This window comes from Ochotona princeps, chromosome 13 (assembly GCF_030435755.1).
Source record: "Ochotona princeps isolate mOchPri1 chromosome 13, mOchPri1.hap1, whole genome shotgun sequence".
Classification (NCBI taxonomy): Eukaryota; Metazoa; Chordata; class Mammalia; order Lagomorpha; family Ochotonidae; genus Ochotona; species Ochotona princeps.
In genome coordinates this window covers 8554649-8581783 of record NC_080844.1, presented here as the reverse complement: position 1 = coordinate 8581783, position 27135 = coordinate 8554649, and the positions used below count along the sequence as shown (strand labels likewise).

The window sequence follows — 27135 nt, the reverse complement described above, 5'->3', positions numbered from 1 at the left end:
GCTTCTGGGGCTTGGCCTGGTGGAGCGGCCCAGGCCTCCTTCCCACAGTCTGAGTCCAGGGCCGCGCTCAGGGCCTCACAGAAGCGCCTCTGTGCGGGAGGCTCCCAGGGAGCGGCTGCAGGCATTGGTGTGCCCGGGCCTGTGCGAGCCTGAGGTTGGCCTGGTCGGGTGGGCAAGGGGGCATGGGTGTGTGAGGGGGCACGTGGCTAGAGGGGACATGGGGGACAGGGAGAGGAGGGAGGGAGGAGGGGGAGAGAGGGAGATGGGGAAGGAGAGACAAGGGGAGACAGGTGGGGAAAGGGAACCAGGGCAAGGAATGGGGTATTGGTGTATATGTATGTGTGTATTTATGCATGCTTATGTATATATACATGTGCTTATAAAGGTGTATGTGTAATTATAAATATGTGTATATTTACGAGTGTAAGTATGTGTTTTACGTAAGTATATGTGTATGTATGAATGTTTAGGGGTATGTATTTAGATGTATTTGGTTAAGTATTATATAGATATTTACATAGGTATATGTGTTTATGTGTAGCTATTTATGTAATCAACAAATAGTTACGTGCGCACATACATTCATGCAGTCCTATATACAATATGTTGTGTTAAATCTTTAATTTCCCTCTGGCCTGTATATTTTATATTTATATTCACAGTATATGTGTTATCTTGTTAATGTGCTATTTTTTAAAATATATTTTTATTTTGACTTTTGAATTATGTGGTACAATTTCGTATAGGCTGGGATTCCCCCCCAAACTCCCACCCCCATGAGATTTTTCCAATTTTGTTACAATAGTGTATAATGTGCTATTAATTGTTGAACCAGTTGCCACTTGTTTGTTGCCTCTGATGTAGAATTGAATTCAGGATGCAACTGATCTTTGTTACCTTGCCCTTCTACCTCCTGATCTTGTTCATATCACCTCTTACCCCCAGCAGCTCTTTAGTTAATCCTTTTGAAGTCCCTGTAGGTAACCATGTCCTCAGCAAATTCAGGGAGTTTTACCTTTTGCTTTCTTTCTTTTTTTTTTTTTTAAAGATTTATTTACTTTTATTACAAAGTCAGATATACAAAGAGGAGGAGAGACAGAGAGGAAGATCTTCCATCCGATAATTCACTCCCCAAGTGAGCCGCAACAGCCAGTTCTGTGCCGATCCGAAGCTGGGAACCAGGAACCTCCTCCAGGTCTCCCACACGGGTGCAGGGTCCCAATGCATTGGGCCGTCCTCAACTGCTTTCCCAGGCCACAAGCAGGGAGCTGGATGGGAAGTGGAGCTGCCGGGATTAGAACTGGCGCCCATATGGGATCCCGGGGGTGTTTAGGTGAGGACTTCAGCCGCTAGGCCACGCCGCCGGGCCCAGCTGCTTTTTAATCTGTATTATTCCCTTATGTCTCTCCTGCCTTATTCTACTAGGTTGGTCCCCTACTGCAATGTTAAATATAAGCAATGATAGTGGCTTATCTTTTATGTAATCTAAGGTCAAACCAATGTGTTTTTGGTTGTCACCATGTAAGTATACTAACCATAGGTATTTGTTTTTTTCAAATCTGCATTTGGGTAATTTGTGCATGTCTTTCATATTTTCTTTGTTTAGTCATTTACATGTATACTAGGTTAGTTTTTGTAGCTGAATTAACTGCCGTTCTTATTGCTTTCTGAATTCAGATGGTGTACCCTGTTTTCTGATTTCCAAGCACTGAGAGGTTTTTCCGGTTATTTCTGTTAATGGTTTCTATTTCATTGCATTTAGTTAAAGAATATAGTATATGATTTTAATTTTTTTTAGTTCATTAGTTTATTTTATCCAGTATGTGGTCTATGTTGGTAAATGGCTCATATGAACTTGAAATGAGTATATATGTTCTGCTATTGTTGAATTGGGGTTTCATAGGTGTGAATAGGTCCAGTTTCTGGATGCGGTGGTTGAGTTCTTCAATGTCTTTGCTAATTCTATGCCCATTAATATTATTATTTGTTGTTGGGGGAAAATATTAATAACTGCCTGCAATTATAAATGAGTATATTTCTTCCTCTTTTCTCTTAGTTTTTGTATTTTGTATGTCAGAGATCTGTTGTCAGGAGCAAGCATGTGCTTCATTCAGGGTGTTTCCTTCATGGTGAATTTGCCCTTGCTTTGTTGTGTAAGCTTCACCTATGTTTCTAGTGGTTTTCTTTGCTCTGCAAACTGCTTTTTCGGAAGTGAGTACAGACACTTGAATGTTGTTTCAAAAGATTTGGTTGCTGAGTCTTTTTCTCTTAACCCAACTACAGTGTTAGAGTTGTCTCCTTTCCTTTTGTGATTCCTCTCTGCGGGAGTGGCCTTGCTGTGACATTTAACATATTATTCCTTTACTCTGAAATTCCTTAGATTCTGTTGCTGTACATGACATTGTGCTGTGGGAGAATGGAGATAATTCTAGCTCTTTCCCAGAAATGATTGTTTTTTATTTCCTTTCTTTCCCCTCCAGTTGTTCTGATTCAAAATATCTAAAACAGTGGAGAGACGTAATGGGCACTCAAATGCTTGTCTAGGAAGAAATTTTTCAGTTATTCCATTTATGCGTGATGTTAGCTCTGTGTGGATTTTTCAAGGAAGATTGATACAAATCTGGGGTTTATCTTCTATTATTATTTTGTTGAGTATTTTTTTTTAATATTATGGAGGACGATAAATTTAATTTTTTTTAAAGATTTATTTATTATTATTGGAAAGCCAGATATACAGAGAGAAGGAGAGACAGAGAGGAAGATCTTCCATCCGATAATTCACTCCCCAAGTGAGCCGCAGTGGCCGGTGCTGCGCCGATCCAAAGCTGGGAACCTGGAACCTCTTCCAGGTCTCCCACGCGGGTGCAGGGTCCCAAGCTTTGGGCTGTCCTCGACTGCTTTCCCAGGCCACAAGCCGGGAGCTGCATGGGAAGTGGAGCTGCCGGGATTAGAACTGGCACCCATATGGGATCCCGGCGCGTTCAAGGCGAGGACTTTAGCCGCTAGGCCACGCCGCCGGGCCCGATAAGTTTAATTTTTATCATCATGATTATAATGACATTGTTCTGTATTGTGGCATGTGTTTTAAAACAAATTTTGAAAAACCTTATATGAAAGGCGTTAGGTTTTGTCAGGTAGCTTTGCTGTCAGTGGAGGTGATTTGAAGGTTTAGAATTTTTTATTCTGTTTGATTGATTACCTGGATTGATTTTTGTCCCATATCATCCTTGCATTCCTGGAGGAACTCTGAGTGGTTCACCATTTGTACACATTATATTATGCTGCTGTGTTATATTTGGTAAATTCTGTTTAGCAATTTGGTATATATACATAAATGATACTTTTTAAATTTTTAAAATTTTGTTTTTACTGTTGTTTACTGAGAGGGATGTATGCCCATTGGGGGTTCTGATAAGGGTGAGGAGGGTCAGGTATGGAGGAAGGTAAGTGAGACAAATGTTTCAAAAACTTTTTTTTCTGTTGTTTCTGCAAGACATGAGGGAGCAGGACTGCTCTGTGTAGTCAAACTGCATCAGCACCCAGGGTTAGGGGATGCCTTAGACACCCCGATGAGAAGAGGGTTCTGAGAGTGTTACTTGAGAGGTTTGGGTAGTTCTGAGAAGTTGTTGGTTTCATTGCTCTAGGGTTGAGAAAATCTTTCCAATGTCTGTTGGTTGACCATGTTCACTTTAGTGCATTCACAGACCCAGGAAATTGCTGCAAAGCTTGGCCAGGAGAATTGTCCAACCTGTTCAGCTTTCTATCCTATGACAAGGCAGTCAACATCCCCTCCTGGCCTAGATGAGCTGGATGTCATGTCCCCTGTGTGCATCTGGGCATGTTGTCCACTGCATAGGCATTGGCAACTGAGGAGGCCCGGTTCTGATAGATGGGCTTAAAGGTCAGGCAAAACATCCTGTAAATTTTTTTTTCCTGTGGCTGGAGCCTGAGTGCCCCAAGAAACCTTGTTTTGGGTGGTCTCAACACTTGATCCTTATGTGAGCTAGTGGAGGCGGAGTCAGGTTCAGTCTGTCACCTGCACCAACCCTGGAACATACCAGTGGACATAGTTCCCTGGTCAGTTCTGGCCCAGCTCAACCAGCCCACCACAGAACTGGTCCTCACACATACCAGCAAGTGCCACACCTAGTCAGGGTGACTCCCAGTAACCCCACCAGGCCTGCCTCCACCCCTGGTTTTTGTGCATGCCAGGCTGTAGTATGGGCCAGCCTAGCCCAGTCCACATCCCGTCCAGCTCTCATGTATCTCCATGAGCGCATGAGCGCCATGGCTTAGCTCAGCCTACCTGCTTCCATGCCTAATCCTCACTGATGCCAATGCCTTGTCCAGCCTGTCCTGCCCACAGCTCTGTTCTTGTGCTCACCAGTGGTAGGTACAGCATAGCAGGACAGTGCCACAGTTCTCCTGCCTGACATGGTCCTAGTCCCATGTCTTATGAGTCCCGGGGGGTGCTGCAATCTAGCCTGACATGACTCACACCCAGTTCTGGCACTTGTCAGCTGGTGCTGTGGCCTAGTCTGATAGACCCACATCCATTCTGGCTCTTGTAAAAGCATCAGTGGGTGCTGAAGCCTAGCACAGTTTGGTCTGCCTCCAGACCCAGCCCACACACATGCCAGTGGGCGCTGCAGCCTTGCCCAGCTAGGTCCACCCACAGTCCCGTCTCTTATACTCACCAGTGGAATTACAGCCCAGCAGGGTAGTCCCCATAGTTGCCCTACCAGACTTGTTCCCAGTACCCGGGTCTTACACGTGCCAGCAGGTGTTTCAACCCAGACTGGCATCGCTTGCCCACAGTTTCAGCTCTTGTTGGTAGCTTAGCCGAGTCAGGCATGACCAACGCCCTATTCTGACTCTCCTGTGTATCAGTGGGTGCTATGGCCTGACCCAGCCCAGCCTGTTCCCAGACCCAGCCACATGTATGCCAATGGGTACTGAAGTCTTTCCTGGCCTTAGCTGCCCCAGCCTCAGCTTTTATGTTCCCTAGTGGGAGCTGTGGCCTCGTAGGAGAATTATCCAAGTTTTCAAACCAGGCCCGCTCCCAGCCCTGAATCCCATCACCACCGCAGCTACAGGCCAGTGCTACAGACCCACAGAGGCAAGCTCACAATTCCCCAACAGAGTCTTCCCCTAGATCTTCTATGTTATTTAGTCCGGCCCAGGTTTCTGCCACGGACAGGTACGTTGGCCTGACCCAGACATGCCCTCCGGTTTTCCCCCTCTAAACTGCTCCATCTCAGCTCCCTGACCTACCCACTAGTACAGTGGCCCAGTCTTTGAAAGACCCCAGAAGTCATTTCTCCCCCGTTGAACCTGCCTTCACGTGATCCCACTGCAGTACATCTGTAGATCCCCTTCTGGCAATGTGTAACCCCCCTCCCCGCCGAGGGGGAAGGGTGATGTGTCCCACCCTGGCATTCTTTGTCTACCTCACATATCTTTAAGAAGCAACTTTACGGGCAAATTGGAATACTTAACACAAATTTGGCATTAACCAGGCCCAGAATGCCTGGCAGCTATTCGCTGCTTTTCTCCCAGCAGTATTAACACTTGCCCAGGTATAAGGCAGCCTGGATATTTGCCTACTGCTGGGACATAATTGCTACTTCTGTATAATTTACTTTTTAGTATCCTTTTTTATTTTGGCATCAGGATAATGCTTGCCTGCTAAAATAAGGCGGAAAGTTTTTTCTTCTTCGACTCCCTCCTTTGAAGGGTTTATGACTCATGGGTTTTAATTATGCCCTAAATGTTTGGAAGTATTCATTAATAAAGTCGTCTGGCTTTGAGTTTTTTTTTTTTCATGGGGTTTTTCGTACTAATTCTGTCTCTCTGCAGGTTACAGTATCTTCAGGATTTTTTTAAAAAAGATTTATTATTATTATTATTATTATTATTATTATTGGAAAGCCGGATATACAGAGAGGAGGAGAGACAGAGAGGAAGATGTTTCACTCCCCAAGTGAGCCACAATGGGCCGGTGTGCGCCGATCCGAAGCTGGGAACCAGGAACCTCTTCCGGGTCTCCCACGCGGGTGCAGGGTCCCAAAGCTTTGGGCCGTGCTCGACTGCTTTCCCAGGCCCCAAGCAGGGAGCTGGATGGGAAGTGGAGCTGCCACCCACTTCTGGCGCCCATATGGGATCCTGGGGCATTCAAGGCGAGGACTTTAGCCACTAGGCCACGTCGCTGGGCCCAGGATTTTTGTTTTTATTGAAATTGGCTTTTAGCAGTTTTTGTCTGTTTTGGAATGCATCTATTTTATCTGTATTGTCTAAAGTCTTAAAGTATTGGTTCATGATTTTTTCAAAAGTGTTCACTAATCTTTCCTTTTTTCCTCCTTTTTCCTCATTCTACTTGCTTTACTATTTATGCACTGGTTATTTTGAGATTTTTGATTTTGAGATCTGTATTCTTTGGACACCCACAGCAGTGTAGTTCCTCATGTACTGTCAACGTGAAAACCTGTAACGACATCCCCCCTACTGGGGACATAATGAAGGAAATGAAATATTTTTTTTAAAGATTTATTTATTTTTTATTACAAAGTCAGATATACAGAGAGGAGGAGAGACAGAGAGGAAGATCTTCGGCCCGATGATTCATTCCCCAAGTGACCGATGCGAAGCCAGGAACCAGGAACTTCTTTCCAGGTCTCCCACACGGGTGCAGTACTGGGTCGTCCTCGACTGCTTTCCCAGGCCACAAGCAGGGAGCTGGATGGGAAGTGGGGCTGCCGGGACTAGAACTGGCGCCCATATGGGATCCCGGGGCATTTAAGGTGAGGACTTTAGCCGCTAGGCCACGCTGCCGGGCCCCTGGAATGAAATTTTTTTTAGAAAAAGATTTATTTATTTTTATTTGTTTTTTAATACAATTTTTTTATTGATTACATTGCATTATGTGACACTGTCTCATAGACTCTGGGACTCCTCCCCGTACCCACCCGCCATGATGGATTCCTCCACCTTGTTGCTGTATTACATTTCTAATTCAGTCATGATTCTTTCATTGCAGGCATAGAGTCCAGCATCTTATTGTCCAGATAAATTCAACAGTTTCTTGGGGAGACCATCTGTGGTCTGAAAGGAGAGCTGGCAGAATATCATCCTGATTAATTAAAAGTCACAACATAACATGAACAACAATTTACAACATTATGGAATTAATTGACATGGTATTGAGTAACAAATATGTTAAAAAGTACAAGTTCTTAACCAAATCCTGTGATTACTTCATTGACATTTCAATTTTAGTTTATACACAGAACTGGCTGCTATACACCTTAAAATGGCTATAGGGTACTATTCAGCTGTCTCGTGTCTATTTTCATTTTAGCATTCAGCAGTTTACAGTGTTGAAGCTTAGTTTAGCTAAACTTGGCAGATTTTGGGATAGTCTAAACTGGCTTATAACTCTAACAAGGCATATGTCAACAGTTGAGGTGCAGAACAGTTTTAGGAGGGGTGTGTAGAGAAATCTTCAATACCTTAGTAAGGAGTAACTAATCTTTGTGTCCTAGCTAGTAAGGCATGTGTGAGTCCATGCTGACTGTTTCCTGTCTGGTTCCAAGCTTTCCTTGTTGTCTATCTATTCCAATGTGTGTGTGAGAGATTTATTTTTATTTGAAAGGCAGATTTACAGAGAGAAGGAGAGACAGAAAAATCTCCCATCCACAGGTTCACTCCTCAAATGGCCACAACAGTCAGAGCTGAGCTGTTTGAAATCAGGAGACCCCTCTTGATATCCAATGTAGGTGCAGTGTCCCAAGACTGTGGACCATCCTGCTTTGCTTTCCCAGGTCACAAGCAAGAAGTTAGATAAGAAATGGAGCAACCAGAACGCAAAGCTGCACCCACATGGGATCCTGGCACTTGTAAGGAGAGGATTAGCCACTTGAGCCTGGAAATGAAATCTTTATATCTAAACAGATACCCACATGCCTGTGTTTATTGCAGCCCTGCACAGAGTTGCCAAGATATTCAGTAAACCAAGCTACTTATATGTGGATGAAAGGATAAAAGCGTATGATATATGTGTCCACAGAAAAGGTGAAGGCCAGTCCTTTGATATCACGTATATGGGCCACAAGGACACTACATTAAGTGAAAGAAGCCGGACACAGAAAGACACACACAGCACTTAGTCTTACTCATTTCCTAAGCGGGATGTAGTATACTGACTGCACAGAGGGGTGAAAGGAAAGTGAGAACGAGATTTGGAGGAGCCTGTGGGAGGAAATATAAGCAGAGAGGCAGGTATTGAGGACTGGCCTCTGGGAGTGCACAAGATGCTGCAGGTCTGAAGGACAAAGGGGTGAGATGGAGAGATGAGACAGGGCAGGGACAGGACTAAGTCATGTGACTACACGTTGTCGTACTGATGCTAGTCACTCCTTCAGGTCAGGGGTCCCTGGCTGACACAGAAACAAATCTGCCTGCCCATGCTTACAAGGCACTCAGGAGCCTGGGTTTAGAGGACATTTTCCAAGAAAATTTTCCTTTTGATACTTTAAAGTATACAAAAGTTCCTATGACACCCTGTACTGAGTCAGCCACTAACAGAACATTCCTGGGAACTTTGCATCCTCGCAGGTCTCCCCTTTTAAAACCTCTCCAAGTGAGTGGAGAGAGTGTTTCATTCCCCCCTCTTTTTTTAAAATAAGATTTATTTATTTTATTTTGAAAGGCAAATTTATGGAGGGAAGGAGAGAATGATAGGGAGAAAAAGATCTGCCATCTGTTGTTGGTTCACAGTCCAGATGGCCACAGTGGTCAGATCTGAGCCAATCTGATGCCAGGAGCCCGGATTTTCCTTCTGGCCTTTCATGTACATCTTTCAGTTGAGTTCAGGAGTCCTTGTCTGCTGTTTTCCTACTCCAACAGCAGGAATCTGGATCAGAAGCAGAAGATTAACATGCTACACCATTGTGCTGCAGCTCCATTTCCTCGTCCTTGGTGCTCCACAACACCCATGTCCCCATTCAGAAGCCTTGCCTCTTGTGTTGGTGGTGGTATGTGAGGGTGCCTCACAGAGTCCACAATAAGCAGAGATAACAGAGAATGTGTATTTTCTGTGAACATTCTGAATACTTATAGCTGACCTGGTTGGTCCACTCTTCTTATCCAAATGTTATGGGAGTGATTGGGCCTTCTCTGGGTGAAACCATCAGGCTTGTGAGTTCACCACTGCTGCACTGGGGGGCACATTGTGATTCATCCGGCAATTTCCTGATCTGATCCTGTAGCAGTGGATGCTGAGCTTCCAGAGTCTCTATCTAGAGTCAGCTGCTTACACAGCAGCCAGCCAAGGACAAGCTCTCCATCCTTGTAGTTTGTAGTAACTGGCAAGGCAGAAAGTGGGGCAGGTGGTCAAGTAGATAAATGAGCTAATAGAATATAATCAAGTCATGTGCTCATGGGTGACGAGTTGTGGGTGCTTCAGAGTGGTGGTTCCAGAAGGCTGTGATGACAAGTTGGCATTTGACTGAGACCTGAATGACTGTGTAAGTGAACAAACAGGGCAGTAACATCTGTTGAGACATGGCCAGGGATTTTGTGAATCTGATTTGATTTAATCCGCCTTTTAAAACAGTACCTGATTGTCACAGAGACCCAGATCTTGCAGCTCATCTGTGACTAGATGGGTGTGAGCCAAACCTTTGTTCTCATTTCATCACCCAAACATATACAAAGTATATATCTGTATACAAAGGGGCTGGTTGTCCAGGGGTTGAGCAGCTCCCTCTCCGTATAGTTCCAGCAGGGATGACAGGACAAAACCAGAGAAAGAAATGGCTGTGTCCCTTTACCTCCCCATCTGAAGTTGGAATAGCCCTCAGTGGGCAAGGCTGTCATACGGGTAGAATCAACTGGTTCAGGGAATCTCACTTGTTTTTTGTTTGTTTGTTTGTTTGTTTTTAAAAAGATTTATTCATTTTATTACAGCCAGATATACACAGAGGAGGAGAGACAGAGAGGAAGATCTTCCATCCGATGATTCACTCCCCAAGTGAGCCGCAACGGGCCGATGCGCGCCGATCCAAAGCCAGGAACCAGGAACCTCTTCCGGGTCTCCCATGCGGGTGCAGTGTCTCCCAATGCATTGGGCCGTCCTCGACTGCTTTCCCAGGCCCCAAGCAGGGAGCTGGATGGGAAGTGGAGCTGCCAGGATTAGAACCGGCGCCCATATGGGATCCCGGGACTTTCAAGGTGAGGACTTTAGCCGCTAGGCCACGCTGCCGGGCCCCAGGGAATCTCATTTGTGCCCTCCTCTACCTGCAGGGATAGCCGGGCTCTACTGAGGAGACACAAGTATATGACAGTTTTTTTTAATCAGTTTTCACTTTTTTTGGTGATTTTTATTACTAATAGTGATTTTATGTTTTATCTTTATTAGTGCGTATTAAGCCTTTTTGTTATAACTTAAATTTACAATTTTATCCCAAAAACAAAACACGGAGATGGGAGGAGGGTAAAATCTAGAGAAAGGAAATATTATATTCTTAGGATTGTAATTACAAGTCAGAATCTGTTAAAACTAATTTTTAGAATTACAAAATCAGTAAAGCATACAGGACTCGGGGAAAAAACTGCAGCTGATTCAGAAAAAAAAAAAAAAAAAAAAAAAAAAAAAAGAACAGAGCAGTTCCCCAGCTCCACAATGACAGTTTGGATGGATGTAAGGCTTGTACCTAGGAGAAACCAGAGTAACAGTTTTGGCTGCATTAACTTCTAGGTCCCTAGGGAGACTCTGACCAAAAAGGAGAAGAAAATAATGTATTTATTTCTGTGATACTTACATCTGTATCAAATTGATCTTAACAAATAGCTGTATTATTATGAGTGTATGCATATAGCTGTCAGATTTGTTGACCACCAGGGAAAGAAAAGTATTGGCTGACTGTTGTAAAAGGGCCTTTATTGGGGGGAAGTCCATTCTCGGGCTTTTCCTCCATGCAGCAGAGAGGTGGAGAGGAAGAGGGGAGCTCTGGGAATGAGTGTGAGATCAGGCAATGGAAGAGGTTGATCCTGTAATCTGTCTCTGGGAGACAGATAAAATTCAGTAATCTGAGGACAGGAGTGTGTTGTGTGAAGCTCCTTAGGAGTCGGGAGAAGGGAGGCTGGATTGTGTGGTGGTGATGGGGCTAGAGTGATGTTAGGGAGAGACAAAACAAGTGTGATGGTCAAGGATTTCCATAGGCGAGTCAAGGGCCCCTTTGGGATATCCTTCGCTGCTTGATAGAGAGGCCTGGCCAGTACTGCAAAGCTGGGGATCCAGTATCTGAAAAACCCTACCAGTCCTCAAGAGGAAAGTATAGGGTAGGCATCCTTGGGTGGTTGGAGGTCATTGGTTAATGCTTGACCAAAAAGATGCGGGCTGTTTATGAACCCTTGTGGGAGGACAGTCCACGTAAGTTGTCACGATTGGGCAGAGTCCATATCCTCTCAGGTGAAGGCAAATAAGTGATAACAGTTTTTATGTAGAGGTATGGTGAAAAACACATCCTTGAGGTCTAGGACTGTTTGGACTGGGTCTGAATCCAAGTTTCAGAGGGCAACTAAGAATAGGGTGAGGACAGTGGCTCCTTCCTGGCATGTGCCCCAGGGACCAGCCCAGCAGACACGGCATGGTTTCTTCTTGAGCCCCTTTCTCCAAGAGACTCACTTTTCCCTGTAATACAGCAGGTAGAACTTCAGGGAATCTGGCAGGGGGAGGCACAGGACTTTCTGGCACAGGAAGTTCACAGGAGAGTCTGGCAGCACCTCCTCTTCCTTCTGTCTTTCCTCTTCCAAGTCATTGCAGCTGTTGTCATCAGAGGAGCTACAAATCTGACTAGCAAAGACCTCTTTGTCAAAAAAGGTAATCATCTCCATATGCCGGCATACTCTCCTCCATTTAAATTTGGACATGCTCTTGAGTCTGTGGCCACTTCTGCTCACTGCCTCTTGGTGAACGACCTTCTTGATGGCACTCCGGATGGCAACACATGCCAAGTCCTGGATGCTGCGAACGGCCAGTGGAGGAAGCTGGAAGAGTCTTGACTTCCCTAACTATGAGGGGCAGGGATGGATCAGTGGGGTGAAGGACACAGCCAGGATCTTCTTGGTCTCCCAAACAGAAGGACCTGTGTGTGTGATCTTGGTCAAGCACAGCTGATTCACTCAGCCAAGTCCTCTTTTCATGATTAGTTTACCACGAGTCGAAGTACCAGATATGATGAGGTAATAGGAGGTCCTTTATTCCAGCTGGGTAGGAACTTTAGTGGAGGTGGAGGGAGTAGAACAGGAAGGAAAATGTCTCCTGCCATAGTGACAAGGTGGAGACTGCTAGGCTAAGGGAAGGAAGAAAGATGGGGGACAGAGGAGATCCAGGTAAAAGGGAAGGGGAAGAGAAGGGCAGCTCTCTTCTTTGGAAGCCATCTGCCTTGCTTCTGTCTGTGTCCAGCTGCCAGTACCACGTGGTTCTCTGACGGCTGCAGCAGGCTTGTCCACCGGCTGTGGGTCACTGCCCAGCATCTGCAAGCCCAGATGGAGGGTCTGTTTTTGGAGTGGAAAGAGCTATTTAGGGACGTTGGGTCAAACCTCTCACCAGCCAGGCTTGCTCATTTTGTGTGATATGTTTGAAAAATCAAAGCAGCTGGGCCCGGCAGCGTGGCCTAGCGGCTAAAGTCCTCACCTTGAAAGCCCCAGGATCCCATATGGGCACTGGTTCTAATCCTGGCAGCTCCACTTCCCATCCAGCTCCCTGCTTGGGGCCTGGGAAAGCAGTTGAGGACGGCCCAATGCATTGGGACACTACACCCGCGTGGGAGACCCGGAAGAGGTTCCTGGTTCCTGGCTTCGGATCGGCGCGCATCAGCCCGTTGTGGCTCACTTGGGGAGTGAATCATCGGATGGAAGATCTTCCTCTCTGTCTCTCCTCCTCTGTGTATATCTGACTTTGTAATAAAATGAATAAATCTTAAAAAAAAAAAAAGAAAAATCAAAGCAGCTTGCAGCTCTTGGCCTGAACATATTTGATTAGCTGGTTCATCCTAAAAGATGGCTCCACAGGGTGAGAGTCCAATGAGGTTAAAAGTTGTGGCGTCCATCTCTGTGGCAGGGGCACCTGTTCTGTATTTAAGTCGGTCACTCCATGGGGCAGTGATTTCCTGGTGTGGCTCGGGGGGTGATTTCTGTCGCGGGCTGCTGTGCAGAGTGATTTCAGCCACAGAATGTCAACAGGCATGGAAAGGGGTCCTTGGCTTGGACCTTGGGCACTCCCCATTGCTCTGTGTGTCTGTAAGATGGGTCTGTAACACCATTTTACTTAGTTGTGTTGTGAAGATTCAACAAGAGGACCCATGTAATAAGGCAGTTAGCCCCAGGCTCATGGGGAATAAGCGAAGGAAATCCAAATGGCACTCTGTGGCATCTTTGTTTCCTTCCTCTGCCAGGCTCATCATGGCTCCTGTGTGGGGTGCCTAATTTCTTGAGAGTGTGGTCTTCAGGCATGAAGGGTAAACAGTGGGGTCTCTTCCATAGACTTATGGGAGGGTTAAAGGGGAAGCCTAGAGAGCCCTGGGACCAGTGACCCCCAACTCCATCTGCCTCTGGGACCCTCACTTGCTGTGCATGCCTGTGTTTTCTAAAGGTTTGCCATGTGTGAGGGAAGGCAGCCCTTGTGTCATGACTTGCTCAGTGACGGCTGTGTCCTGGGACTTGTCACACCCCTGAGCGGAGTTAAAGACCTCAGTCCAGGTCCGGGCAGCCTCTCCTCTGCATTGCTGCTCCCACCTACTGCACTGCTTATCTCAGTCATGGCCATCCTGGAACCTGTGCAGCCTGCCCCTGCTACCCCCTCATGCGCCTTGCTTTTCTCCTTCTGTCCCTGCTGCCCTGGTCCCAGACACCCTGGACTCCTGCTCGTTTCCTGCCCTTCTTTCCTTAGCTCAAACCAATGGTCCTCTGGAGACAGCCTGTCAAGATGAAGGTCTCATGTCCCTCAGGCCTCGCCCTGCAGAGGCCTTCCTGACCCTGTTTTGTTGCCTGCACATCACTTCTTTCTCCAGCCTTCCAGCTCATTCTGCTCTGCATCGCCTTCCCCACAGCCTCACAGCCCTAACCTCTTCCTTCTCTTAGGTGCCCTGAGCTCTCTGGCTCACTGCCTCCACCTCCAATCTTCTGGCTCACTGTTGCTTTGTCTAGAAACTTGCTTCAGAATTGTCTAAGTAGAAAACACACATATTTTTCCCACAGCCCTGGTAGCCTTAGTTCTCTCCGTTAGCTTTCTCATCTCTCCCAACTGTTTTCTCTCCCTTTTGCTTTTCCACTGATCTCTGTCAGGCTGCTGATTTCCCCAGCCCCTTGAAAAGACCATTGTCAAGGCCACCTGTCTTCATAGTTCTTGGGTGCTGTGCCCTCTCCTTGCCCTGTCACACTTGGCACAGAGTTGGGCCATGCCCCCCTCCCCCACATGACCTTGTCCTCAGTACAGAGCTCTCCTTACCTCACAGACATTCTTCTAGCCTGCTTTGCAGGGTTCCCCCTTTCCTGGCCAACTTGCAGCCATCAGCAATACCAAGGTAGCAGTCCTTGTCCCTGGACTCAGGGTGGAGACTGCAGGGGACGTGCAGCAGGGTCCTGAGTTGGCTGCTCTCTATGTCTGTCTCATGACGGCATCCCACCAAGCTACAGAGGCTAAGCTGGGTGATGCTCCTTGCAGGAGCTGGTGTGTGCTGGGCTTTGGCCAGGACCAAGCCCCATTCACACTGTGTTCCCTGGCATGGGTGTCCTAGCATCTTTTCCCAGCTCCAGGCCCTGGATGCAGATGAATTCCACTTGCCTGCAGCTGTTGGGAAGGGTCTTGATCCTCACAACCTCTCAGTAGCTGGGCTGCTTTCTTGCCAGAAGCAGCTCATGCCATGGCCTGAAGTGCTAACAGATCCCTCAGGCCACCAAGTTTGGGCTTTCAGCAGACTCCTGGCTTTCGGCTGTGTATGGGGAGGCCCTAGGAAGGTGGAAGATGTGGGAGATTCTCACTGATCCCATGCTGACTGGCTTCAGGTCTGCCGGCTAAACAGGGCAGGTGCGAGGAGCTTGGAGGAATGGCAGGGCAATTTCAGAGAGTGAACTGACACCTATGATCTAATCCCCGAGCAGGACAGGAGACCAGCCCACTGCACCGAGTCTGGAGAGGGGCGAATGCAAGGTTGTGAGCCCCAGGCTATACAGGTGCATATGGAGCCTGTTCCAGCGTGAACCTGGGGACTGCAGGGAGGAGCACAGGCTCTGCTCACCTGTGGTACTAGACATGCCACACACACACACACAGCTCCAGTGATAAAAACTCATTGTCTGTGATGGTTTTGTGAGGTTTGCAGTCTTTTTTTGCACCAGGATGCCTTAGTCAGGATTGTTCATGGGCCCTCAGGACAAACATAGGTCTTGTCCTCTCATGAATACCACCCCACCATCACCCTACTTCTGTCACTCCTCACTTTGTGGCCTGTCTGGAACAGAGTCTGGGCTGCCTCCTGCATCTGTTTTGAACATAGTAGGCCTTAGGATGGACAGAAGAGTTTTACTGAGCATTGGTCACTTTTTCTAAGTGGTTTTGTAGCTCTAGTCTCATTCAGTGTCTATAACAGTCTCATAAAATCGACATGGATCAGATGGGCCATGGGTTGGTTGCGACAGAATGTGGTCCTAAGCAGACCCTGCAGGCTTTGCCACACATAGCTTGTGCTGTGGTGTCCCCCGTACCTGCTGCTGACACGGTGTCCTTCCTAAGGGGCTTCTGCTCAGGGCAGGAGACTGCACACAGTGCCTTTGATGGTGGCAGATGTCTTATAGCCTTGCAGCCTGCAGATCAGCTCCTGTTGTGGCTGAGCAAACTACCCCCGCCCCATGTGATCCTTCCTCCAGAGTCCTTGGAATCAGCCTCACTGTTTTTTAATTTTTTGAATGTTATTTGTTTTAAATTTTTTTTACTTCTTTTTAAAATTATTATTATTTTACGATACAGTTCCATAGGCCCTAGGATTTCCCTTGTCCCGGTCCCAAGACCCCTCCCCCCACTGAGTTCCCCTATATCATTAGTGTAGTACAGTTCTTCATAAACAGTCATATGTCCATCATTGCGGGCATGGACAATGGCAGAGAGTCCAGAGTTAACAGTTTCGTTGGAAGTCCATCTTTGATCTAGAAGTAGAGATGCATACTGCATTGTAACCTCATATGTGGATATGATAGTCTCCATTACACAGTTACTGTACATCTCCTTAAATGAAAAGCCACAAAACAAAATCAACAGCAAGAAGAAAAAAAAAAAAAAGAAATTAAAAATGGCATAAAGTTTAATAGCATGCTACTGGATATGGTAGTCTCCATTACACAGTTACTGTACATCTCCTTAAATGAAAAGCCACAAAATAAAATCAACAACAGGAAGAAAAAAAGGAGTTAAAATGCCATAAAGTCAAATAACATGCTTCTGAATGACTAATGTGTCACTGATGATATGAAAAAGGAAATCAAGAATATTCTTGAAGAAAATGATGCTTCTGTATGATCTATAAGTCAGTGAAGAATTTAATAAGAAATAAAGTATTTTGAAGAGATGGAACTAAAAAAAAATCAAAATCTATGAGATATAGTTTCTGCTGATCTTTGTTGGTGAGACATGTTTCCTTAGGCAACAAGTAGATGGGTTTTGTTTTTTTAATCCATTCTACTTATCTTGATGGCTGATGAATTTAATCCATTTGCATTCAGGATTAATATGAATAGGTGGTAATTTGGTCCTGTCATTTTAGCAATGGTTTGTTCATTGATTTAGTCTTCTGTTATTATTTCATTGGGATGTTCTTCGCATTTGCCTTTGGTTTTGGTGGGTGTTATTCCTCTTCTCTGTCAGGAGAACATCTTTAAGTATCCTTTGTAGGGCAAGTTTGGAAGAGGCATGTTCTTTGAGCTTTTCTTTACTGTGGAAGAATTTTATTTGATTTTCAAAGACAAAGGAAAGCTTTGCTGGGTACGTTATCCAGAGCTGACAATTTTTTGCTTTTAGAATCTAGACTGTATCGCCCTATTCTCTTCTGACCTGTAGAGTTTCCTGTGAGAGGTCTCCTGTGAATTTAATTGGCATTCCTTTATATGTCAATTGATTTTTTTCATGTGCGTATTTAAGGATCTTTTCCTTAAGTTTGATTAAAGAGAGCTTGATTATCATGTGTCGTGCTAAAAATCTCTTTTGGTGAGGCCTATTGGGAGTTCTATGCCCCTCTTGGATGTTGTTTCCCAATTCTTTCTCTAGATTAAGGAAATTTTCCCCTATTATTTTATTGAATACATTTGTAAACCCAGCTTCTCTTTCTGCACCTTCTGGGATTCCAATAACTCTTACACGTGGCCTTTTAATAGCGTCTTTCAGTTCTTGAATACTTTTTCTTTAGCTTGATTCAGCTCTGTTTCCAACTTTTTGTTTATTTCCCCCTGGTGACGAGAAATATCTTTCAATTCTGAGATTTTTTTTCTGCATCTTTCATTCTATTTTGGAGACTCTTTTTTATATTTTTCATTTGCTCCACTGTATTCTTCATTTTTGATATATCAGCTTTCATTTGATTCATTGCCTATGTGATATATTCCTTAAAATTCTTTAACTCCTTTATTATGTGTTTCTTGTTGATAAGAAGCTTCATAACAAGTGCTAAAATTTTTATTTATTTTTGTTGGAAAGTCAGATATACGGAGAAAAGGAGAGTCAGAGAGGAAGATCTTCTGTCCGCTGGTTCACTCTCCAAGTTGCCGCAACCACTGGAGCTGAGCACATCTGAAGCCAGGAGCCAGGATCCCCTTCCAGGTCTCCCACGTGGCATGTAAGGTCCCAAGGCTTTAGGCCATCCTCGACTGATTCCCAGGCCACAAGCAGGGAGCATGATGGGAAGCGGGGCGACTGGGACACGAACTGGTGCCCATATGGAATCCTGACACATGCAGGGCAAGGACTTTAGCCGCTAGACTACTGCATCAGATCTAGCCTCACTGTTTTTGCTAGTCACATGGGGCTTCTGAAGACTGCCAGGCCTGCAGGCAGGGGTTTGCAGAGCTCCATGGAGCTGAGCCTGCCCAGGCTGTGGCCAGAGCCCCTGTAGTTTCTTAGGCTGCTGCAGGGAACAGGGACAGCTGGGCAGTGTCTGCTGCATAGCAGCCTGGATCAGGAGGACACTGCTGCCGGGGTACATGTGGGGTGGCAAGGGGGCAGAGAAGCCGGATGAGTGGGCCTGGTTTTCTAAGATAAGGAGGCAAGGGCTTGCCCTGAGGTGGGGTCCAAGAGGAGCCAGAATCAGGAACTTTCCTTCAAGTTGGTGGGAATTTGGGAGGAGCAGGTGCTCTCTGCGGAGAGCCCCTGGCATGGGATTGGTGAGCAGCACCTGAGTCTGTGTTTGCCCACCCTGGAGGCATCCCTGCTTCTTGGAGCTGTGAAGCCAAATGGTGTGTCCATGGGACTTGCCAGTCATAGTGATATATTGATGAACACTGCCAAGAGCAGTGATTAACTTGGATTAAAGTGCCCAGCTGAACACACAGCCTTGCCAACAGGTGAATTTTGATAGGAAACTGTCCTTCTCTCAATAACCTTGGATTTCCATTAGGGTTGTTGCACTTGCAACAACAGAGAGGGTATACCTAAGAAGCCGTTGAACTTGACTGGACAATAAGATGCTGGACTCTATGTTTGATATATGCTTGCAATGGGGGAATCTCAACTGAACTTGAACTGTGGTTATGCAACAAGGTGGAGGAATCCACCATGGTGGGAGGGTTTGGGGAGGGGTGGGGAGAACCCGAGTACCTATGAAACTGTGTCACATAATACAATGTAATTAATGAATTAAAAATAAATAAATAAAAAATAGTAATAGTAACTTAAACCAATATGCAACAGGACATAAAGGATAATGGGTTGTAGCTGTGCATAGGGGAAAAGGAGACCCGAGTGTTTTAGCTGACTTGAAGTTCATGATGAGTTATCAAACTGTGCAGTGAGAAAAACAGGCCCAAGGACCAGAGGAAATAGACCAGGGAAAGAGCCAGGCTGGAGTGTGTGTGTGTGTATGTGTGTGTGTGTGTGTTTTAAACATAACTTTTTATCTTGCTATTATTAATGTATTTTAAGTTTACTTTCACTGATGAAAGTAACACAGCTCTTTTTTTTTTTAATAAAATATATATTTTTTTTATTGGAAGGTTGGATATACAGAGAGGAGGAGAGACAGAGAGAAAGATTTTCAGTTCGCTGATTTACTCCCCAGGTGGCTGCAACAGCTGGAGATGAGCCAATCTGAAGTCAGGATCCAGGAGCTTCTTCCAGGTCTCCCATGCAGGTACAGGGTCCCAAGGCTTTGAGCCGTCCTTGACTACTTTTCCAGGCCACAAGCAGGGAGCTGGATGGGAAGTGGGGCCGCTGGGATGTGAACAGGTGCCCATATGGGATCCTGGCATGTGCAAGGCGAGGACTTTAACCTCTAGGCTACCATGCCAGGTCCATAACACAAGTTTTTAATTGCAGTTTGGTGAAGTACCTAAAAACTTCATTTTCGTGTGGGGTTTGGCACAGTGGCGAAGCTGCCACCTGGGACTCCCACTTCCTGATTGGAGACAGTAGGTGATGGCTCTATGCTTGGGAGTTTCCCACCCACATGGGCAGTCTGCTTTGAGTTCCTGGTGCCTGGCCTGGCCTGGCCCAGCTCTGACTGCTACAGAGACTTGGGCAACCACTGAAGGGAGATTTCTGTCTCTGTGTCTCTGCCTTTCAAACAAGTAAGTTTTCATTCATTCTCATTCTCGGTGGTGTTCCTCTATGATGGATACTTTAGGCCGTTTCTTTGTTATTCTGAATGCATGACACAAGAGGTGCTTCTGATACTCTGATTTCATTATTTATTTTCCTAAGGGGGAAGATTAGGTTTACTGATTTAAAGTCTTTCTTCCTTTCATTAGCTGTTTCTAGCATCCAAACTAAGCCCTCACTGCATTTATTATGGTGTATTTACTTTGTTTTCATTGACCCCAAACTATTCTTAAGCTTCTTATGTGATTACCTTCTTAACTCGTTGGTCGGTCATTGAGGGGTTTTGCCCTTCACATATTCATGAACTTCTGAAATTTTTTGTTACAGATTTTTTATTTCACCAAAGCTTTATGAACATAATCTGTATAATTTTATCCTTTCAGTTTTGTTGAGCCTTATTTTATGTGTAGTATGTGCCTGGGCCACCCAATCTAGAGTCACCTCTGTTGCTGCCAGGTGGGTGGAGGCAATAAAACTCCGGTCAGGCCCCTTCCAAAGTTGCCCGCTGCCCCTGCTGGGTATTCAGGATCAAGATGGCTCTGGGCAAGCCCCAACTGTAGTCACTTGTGCTGCCCCTGGGTGGGTGGAGGCAATAGGACCCTGTGTAGGTGAACTGACTCATTCTTAAGTGAGTTCAAATCTTCTGGTTGATCCTTCTATGGCATCACAAATTCTAGCTACTCTGCTTGCCACCTCTAAGATTTTTATGTAATTCTTTTTTAAAAAGGTTTATCTACTTACCAATATTCCTTAATTGTCTTTAGTTGAATACAGTTTTCTTGAGTTATTTGAAAATATTTCTAAGTATTTAGTGAAAGACTTTTTTGTATAATAATTCCAACATGTGCTTGTCTCTCACACCCAGAATGTTGGCTATTAAATACATTCTCCTTTTTTCTGAATGCCTCATACATTTTGTTGATAAGTGGACATTTTAGGTGACTGGTAGGATCTTCGGTGAGCTAAGTGTATGAACTGTGATTTCCACCCCATTGCTCCATGTACATAGTTGTGGCTGATGGGATGGAGGGCAGCCTAGATTGGTGACCCAGGATTTCCCCCAGCAGCTGCCTAGAAGTGACTGGTGGGATTTTGAGTCGAGCTGCTACTCTGATCAACTATGTTAACATCATCTAAAGAAATTAGATCGTTTAATGTATTAACTTTTGGAATTAGATCCCTCTCCTTCTCTGGGGTGTGTTGCTGTGTGTGTGTGTGTTGCTGTGTTTGAGTGTGCATGTTGCTCTATGTTTGTTCGGTGATTTCCTGCCCCTAGGTCTCTGAAGTCTATATTCCAGCAGTCTACCCTCCCATTGAAACCTTCTCAGTTTCCTAGTAAGTAACTAATGATTGGTCGGATATCTCTTTTAAACAATACGTTTTTCAACCCATCCAGAGGGATTCTGTTATGTGTTTTGTGTGGCATACTTTCCCTGGTGAGACAAACACCTTTCCACTCTGGCTATTCAAGGTCTGTGAGACCTACAACCCTGGCATTTTGTAATCTCTCTCCCAGCTATATACATGTAGATGAGCCCACCCATACAATTCTCTAAGCCTCCCCGCTAGGAATACAACAGCGCTCCCTACAAACATCTCATTTTCCTCATGTCTCCTTGAAACATTGTGCCAACTGATGTTTGTCCCAGGGATTGTTGCAGACCTGTGATGCTCAACAATTGCTGCTGGTTGTTTTTGACAAATGCTAACTTGGAAACAAGTCAGATAATGGCACTGCCTTATGAAGGAAGGTCTTCCGGGGGCAATGAGCCGAATCAAATGGTGACGGTGCCCTGGGGTTGGAGCTCCTGGAAGAGTTCCAGAATCCCACCTTCACCTCTCACAGCTGCAAGGACACTGACTGTCAGCTACCTGCAGTGAGAGGCTGCTGCTCTTTAAGGCCACTCCAGAGTCAGAGAGACATTGCTGGGACTAGGTGATGTCAAAGCAATACAGATCCTGATGCCCTTAGAACAGTTTCTGCAGCTTTTTCCCGTAATGTATGGTCTTCAGTTGTTAGAAGCCTTCGATTAGCCTCTGGACATCGGAGAAAGTTGTTTTTGACAATCACCTGCCTGAGTCCTCCTTGCTTTTATGAAGGAGTTTATTGGCAGAGGCAGGAACTCTGTCATTCCAGAAGTTCCCTTCAATTAAATCAGACATCTTCATAAAGACCTTCTGCATAGCCGGTGCTAGATCCTGTGGCAGAGTGATGGACAATATGTAAGGTAGGGTGCACACAGAGCAATGAAGCATTAAATGGATGAAAGGACATGCAGGGTGAGGTGGTGGTTTAGGGCATGTACCTGTTCCTCCTTCCTTGGGGAAAGGTGTGGCCAGGAGACATTGTGAAGGAGCAGGCTTTGCACACAGATAATTGAATAACCCCATTCTTTGTGAGCGTTGCTTTGGAAAGATGAGAGGGGAGGAGGACATTGGGATCTTGATGTCATGAGTTCAGAGGGTATCTTTTATTTTCTTTTTTGGAGAGGCTATTGGAATCCTTGGCAGGTGTTGGAGAAGGCATCTGACTTGTTCTGATGGAAGTTGGGGGAAGTGACAGCCATGGTTGGGTCTGACTTGCCCGTAAATGTCTCTGTGCTAGAGACTTGGTCCTCAGTGTGGTGCTGTTGAGCTGGTGTACGCGTTGGAAGGCAGGGCTTGAGGAGGGTGGTCAGGTCTGGGAGATCCAGCCTCACAACTGTGTTGCAGGAGTGGGTTAGTTCCTAGGAGAGTGCGATCCCTGTGGTGAGAATGAGGCATTACACATAAGTGAGCCTGGAACTGCTGCCCGAGTCCCCCATCTGCACTCACCACTCCTGCCTGATCTGCCACTGGGATGCCAGCTGCTGTGAGGCCCTCCCCAGAGCCAAGCAGGTGCCAGGACCGTGGTCTTGAACCTCCAGAACTGTATGCTAAGTAAACATCTTTTCTTCACAAAATTCTCAGCCTCCAGGATTCTGTTGTGACAAAAACACAAATAGGGACTAAGACTAGCCCCCCACCAGGTGTGCAGGGTACGTAGGAGGGTGGAGGAGAAGAGAGACGACACCCTGCAAGAGAGAGCTGCTGTCCTGGTTTGGCTGGAGAGGGAAATTCATTCATTTATTTGAAAGAATTAAAGAGAACTCTTACATCCACTGGTTCATTTCTCAAGTAGCCACAATGGTCCACGGGCCAGTCCCAGGCCAGGAGCTTCCCCTGGGTTCCCAAGTGGGTGCAGAGGCCCAAGGACTTAGGCCAACCTCTGCTGCTTTTCCAGGCCACAAGCAGGGAGCTGGATCAGGAAGTGGAGCAGCCGGGACATGAATCAGTGCCTGTATGGGAGGCTGGTACTGCAGGTGGAGGACAGCAACCATTTAAAAATATTTCATAGATGTGGGTGTGAGGTCAGAGTTCTTAAAATCTAAGCTATTTTCAAGAATGCAGCATATTGATAGGAATGATTATTACCATGAGGTACAATTGCCCTCTTTTATTCACTCTTCCTGTCTAGCTGAAATCATGTACCAGCCCATCTCTCCCTGACCCCCAAAGGTCCTCTGCTCTGATGGGGCTTGAGCTCCGAATCAGTTTCCCTGTCATGGGTTAGACAGACACCTACTGAAGTCTCCGCTCAGCTCATGCCTTCCTCTGCATTCCTTGGAGTTTTGCCCTTTGTGCAGACAGCTTGGTAGGAAACTGTCCCAGGGCTTCTCCCTCTGCTGACCTCTTCTCTTGGATCCCACTGAAATTTCGGCTGCTGTTAAAACCCTAACCTTGGACCTCTCGTTTCTCATTCAAGCATGTTGGCCTCTGTCTGCTTGTATTCTGTTGGTGCACTACTACCTCACAGGGTGGTTCAGTGATAGGAAGGTGGAGTCAGGAGTCTGAACAAGTCTCAAACCCAGGCACTCTGATAAAGGATGTGATTGTGCCAACAGAAGTCTTCACCACTGGGCCAGATACCCACCCCAAGGTGTACAGCTGTCCATGTTTCCCTATCAACTCAGTGGGGAGGCAGCAGCATGAAGGAGGGAGACCATGAGGCTGCTGAGGACTCTGTCTCTATGATGGCTGAAGTGAGCAGAGGGGGTGCTATTGGTGGCAACACCAGCATGGCCATGCCAACTGGTAGACCACTGGTGTAGTACAGCAGATAGGAAGCCAGCTCACCATTCTGGGAAAAGCATCTAAATACATAGTAGCCTATGTGAGCCTGCAGAAGGCTGGAGCTGAGCTCCACACAGTGGACCCCGGCTCCTGGGATATCCCAGAACAAGATCTTGTACTTCTATAGCACCACCTTACCCTGCCTGTGACCTTTCCCTTGTCTCAGCACCTCTGTCCTGTCTTCTTATTACTGACTGACCATGCATTCTGCGAACACCTTTCTCATTCTTAGTGTGTGTTTGTGACAATCTGAAAGCATAGAGAAACAAGACATGTGGCTACACTCTATTTTTTTTTAAAGATTCATTTATTTTTATTGAAAAGTCAGATATACAGAGAGAAGGAGAGACAGAGAGGAAGATCTTCCATCTGCTGATTCACTCCCCAATTAGCCGCAATGGCCGGAGCTGAGCCGACCTGAAGCCAGGAGCCAGGAGCCTCTTCTGGGTCTCCCATGTGGGTGCATGTTAGGAGCCACAGACTTATGGGCCTTAGACTTGGCATACCTGACAGCCTGTTGCATTGCAAAGCCTGCCTTGGGCAAGCAGGGCCACAGCAAGCAGGATATTAGGTCAGAACATCCTGTGTAAAGCAAGAGGAATAGAACCTCCACCCTTGTTCCTGTTCAAATAATTAGTTCCTCCCCTGTTTCAATATAGATGATTAATTCCTCCCCTGTTTCAATATAATGATTAGTTCCTTCCTTGTTTTAATGAAGATAATTAGTTCCAGGAAACCCCTCCCCTTCCCCTCCTCCCCTAGAGAGGAAGATATATATATGAGGAGTAAAATAAAGAACATGAGGCACTCTTTTCCACCGATTACAGGTGTCTGTGTGTTTCTTGGGCCAGCAGCCCAGGACCTAGCAGCCCAGCATTCCCAGTCCACCCTCAGGGTTTGAGCGTTGGTGTCCTGCAGGTCGGAACAGGTACTGGGTCCCAAGGCTTTGGGCCGTCCTCGACTGCTTTCTCAGGCCACAAGCAGGGAGCTGGATGGAGAGTGGGGCTGCTGGGACATAAACTGGCACCCATATGAGATTTTGGCATGTGCAAGGTGAGGACTTCAGCCACTAGGCTACTGCACCAGGCCCACGTGACTGCACTCTTCTATGAATTGTGCACTGTGAGTCAGATGAACATGTCACCGAAATGCTCAGGTAAGATTCTGCGTGGCCCCTGGGCCTTACACTGAGCACTTCTTTCCAAACATGCTAAAAACTGAAATCTGCTGGAGCGATGCTTTCTCTTCTCTAAAGTGGTTCAAAGGCATTGGTTTTCCTTTCCGTATACTTTTGTTAAGTCATTCAGACAAAAATATTTTTCTATGAGGCTTTACTTTTGGCAAAATGCTTAGGATAGGGTCTAGGGCATAAAGAAAATGTACTCTCATACTTTCATAAAAGAATCTGAGTTTAGCTAGAATACATGCCCAAGGGCAGCCAAAAGATAAACAAAAAAAGAGATGGGTTTGGACAAAACTTCACTTTCTAGGCATTAGAACACATTGTAGGGCCTGGCGGCGTGGCCTAGCAGCTAAAAGTCCTCGCCTTGAACGTCCCAGGATCCCATATGGACACCGGTTCTAATCCCGGCAGCTCCACTTCCCATCCAGCTCCCTGTTTGTGGCCTGGGAAAGCAGTCGAGGATGGCCCAATGCATTGGGACCCTGCACCCGTGTGGGAGACCTGGAAGAGGTTCCTGGTTCCCGGCTTCGGATCGACGCGCACCGGCCGTTGCTCAGTTGGGGAGTGAATCATCGGATGGAAGATCTTCCTCTCTGTCTCTCCTCTGTGTATATCTGACTTTGTAATAAAAAATAAATAAATCTGTAAAAAAAAAGAAGAACACATTGTAGATCCTTTACAGTCAAGCAGTGTGGCATAACCTTAGGCAGGGGCAAAAGGTGGGAGAGGATGACTCATTAGAGGACCTGGAAATGCATGCAGTGTGCATGAGGACATCCAACCTGGGTGGTTGTTGAGTGCGGTGATGACGCAAATGCATAGTTTGGACGTGGTGTTGGCACCAGAGCTTGTGACTGAAAAGAAGGCAGACATGTGTGGGCCACCTCTGCTTGTGGGATATTGTTTGACTTCAGTTTCCTGCGGGACCATGGTGGGAATTGCCAAGCCAGTGTGGTGGGATGGTGCTGCCAGCCCAGTGGTCTTACAGATGACCTGGTCTCTCTGCTGGGTATCTGAGGTTACAGCAATGACTGAGGCTGTGGCCCTACTCTTCAGGGATGTGGCAGCACAATGAGGTGAGGTCTGTGCCCGAAGCATGGACAAGGGAATGTCCACATTCTTGTCAACAAGCCTGTTGAAAGTGAAATCAAAAGTGGAACTCAGTGACACAGTTTTTGGAGTGGGCATTTGACCTATTGACCCAGTGGTGAATACATTGGCCAAGATGTTCACAACTGGTATATAATACCTTGCACTGCTCCTGACCCCAGGTTCTGCCAGTGCAAACCTTAAAAAGCGGTTTGTGATGGCTCAAGTACTGAGACTCCTGTCACCCATGTGGGAGACCTGGCGCTGTTTCTCCCAACTTCAGCCTGAGCCCTTCCCTAGCTGGCCATTGCAGACCTCTGGGGAGTGAACGGTAGGTGGGAGCTCCATTTTTCTGTGTTGCTCTCTCTTTCAAATAAGTTGGTAAAAATTGGCATCTGCACATAGTGCTCTCATAACATTATTTCTTATGAAGGTCTTCAAAAAGTTCTTGGAAAATGAGAGTGTGATAGCGTCACCTGGCAAATGACAGGTAACCTGGTTTGAAAGGTGAGCATGTGGCTTCACTGCTGGGGTTGTTTCTGCAGGGAGGAGAGTTGTTCCTCACTGGCCCTCCCAAGCATGTCCATCCCAGAGCAGATCCCAGGGAGGCCATCAGAAGTACTTAGGAGGAGCCTGTGGGAACCAAGTGGTCAGACAGCGACTAGCCAGGCAGGGCAAAGGGACAAAGCCAACTGCCCATGTCACCTGCAATTCTCACCTCAGCAGCCAGAAGGACCCGGTGGCCTTCTAGCTAGTCTAGTTTTCTGGGTACCTTGTTGGAGCCTGGCTTGGTCTGGTGCAGTTGTTCTACATGAGTTGGTTCTGGAAACATCCCAGATTGGCAGAAGGGTCT

The 27135-nt window shown here is 46.3% G+C and overlaps 1 protein-coding gene across 1 annotated transcript; it reads right to left on the bottom strand.

Annotated features, from left to right (window-relative positions):
* Positions 1-11682: 11682 nt before the first annotated feature.
* LOC118759432 (protein-L-isoaspartate O-methyltransferase domain-containing protein 2-like) lies at positions 11683-13828 on the bottom strand. The gene is given in 2 exon segments (XM_058671897.1): positions 11683-12174; positions 13802-13828. Coding segments are annotated over 2 exon segments (519 nt in total).
* Positions 13829-27135: the final 13307 nt, after the last annotated feature.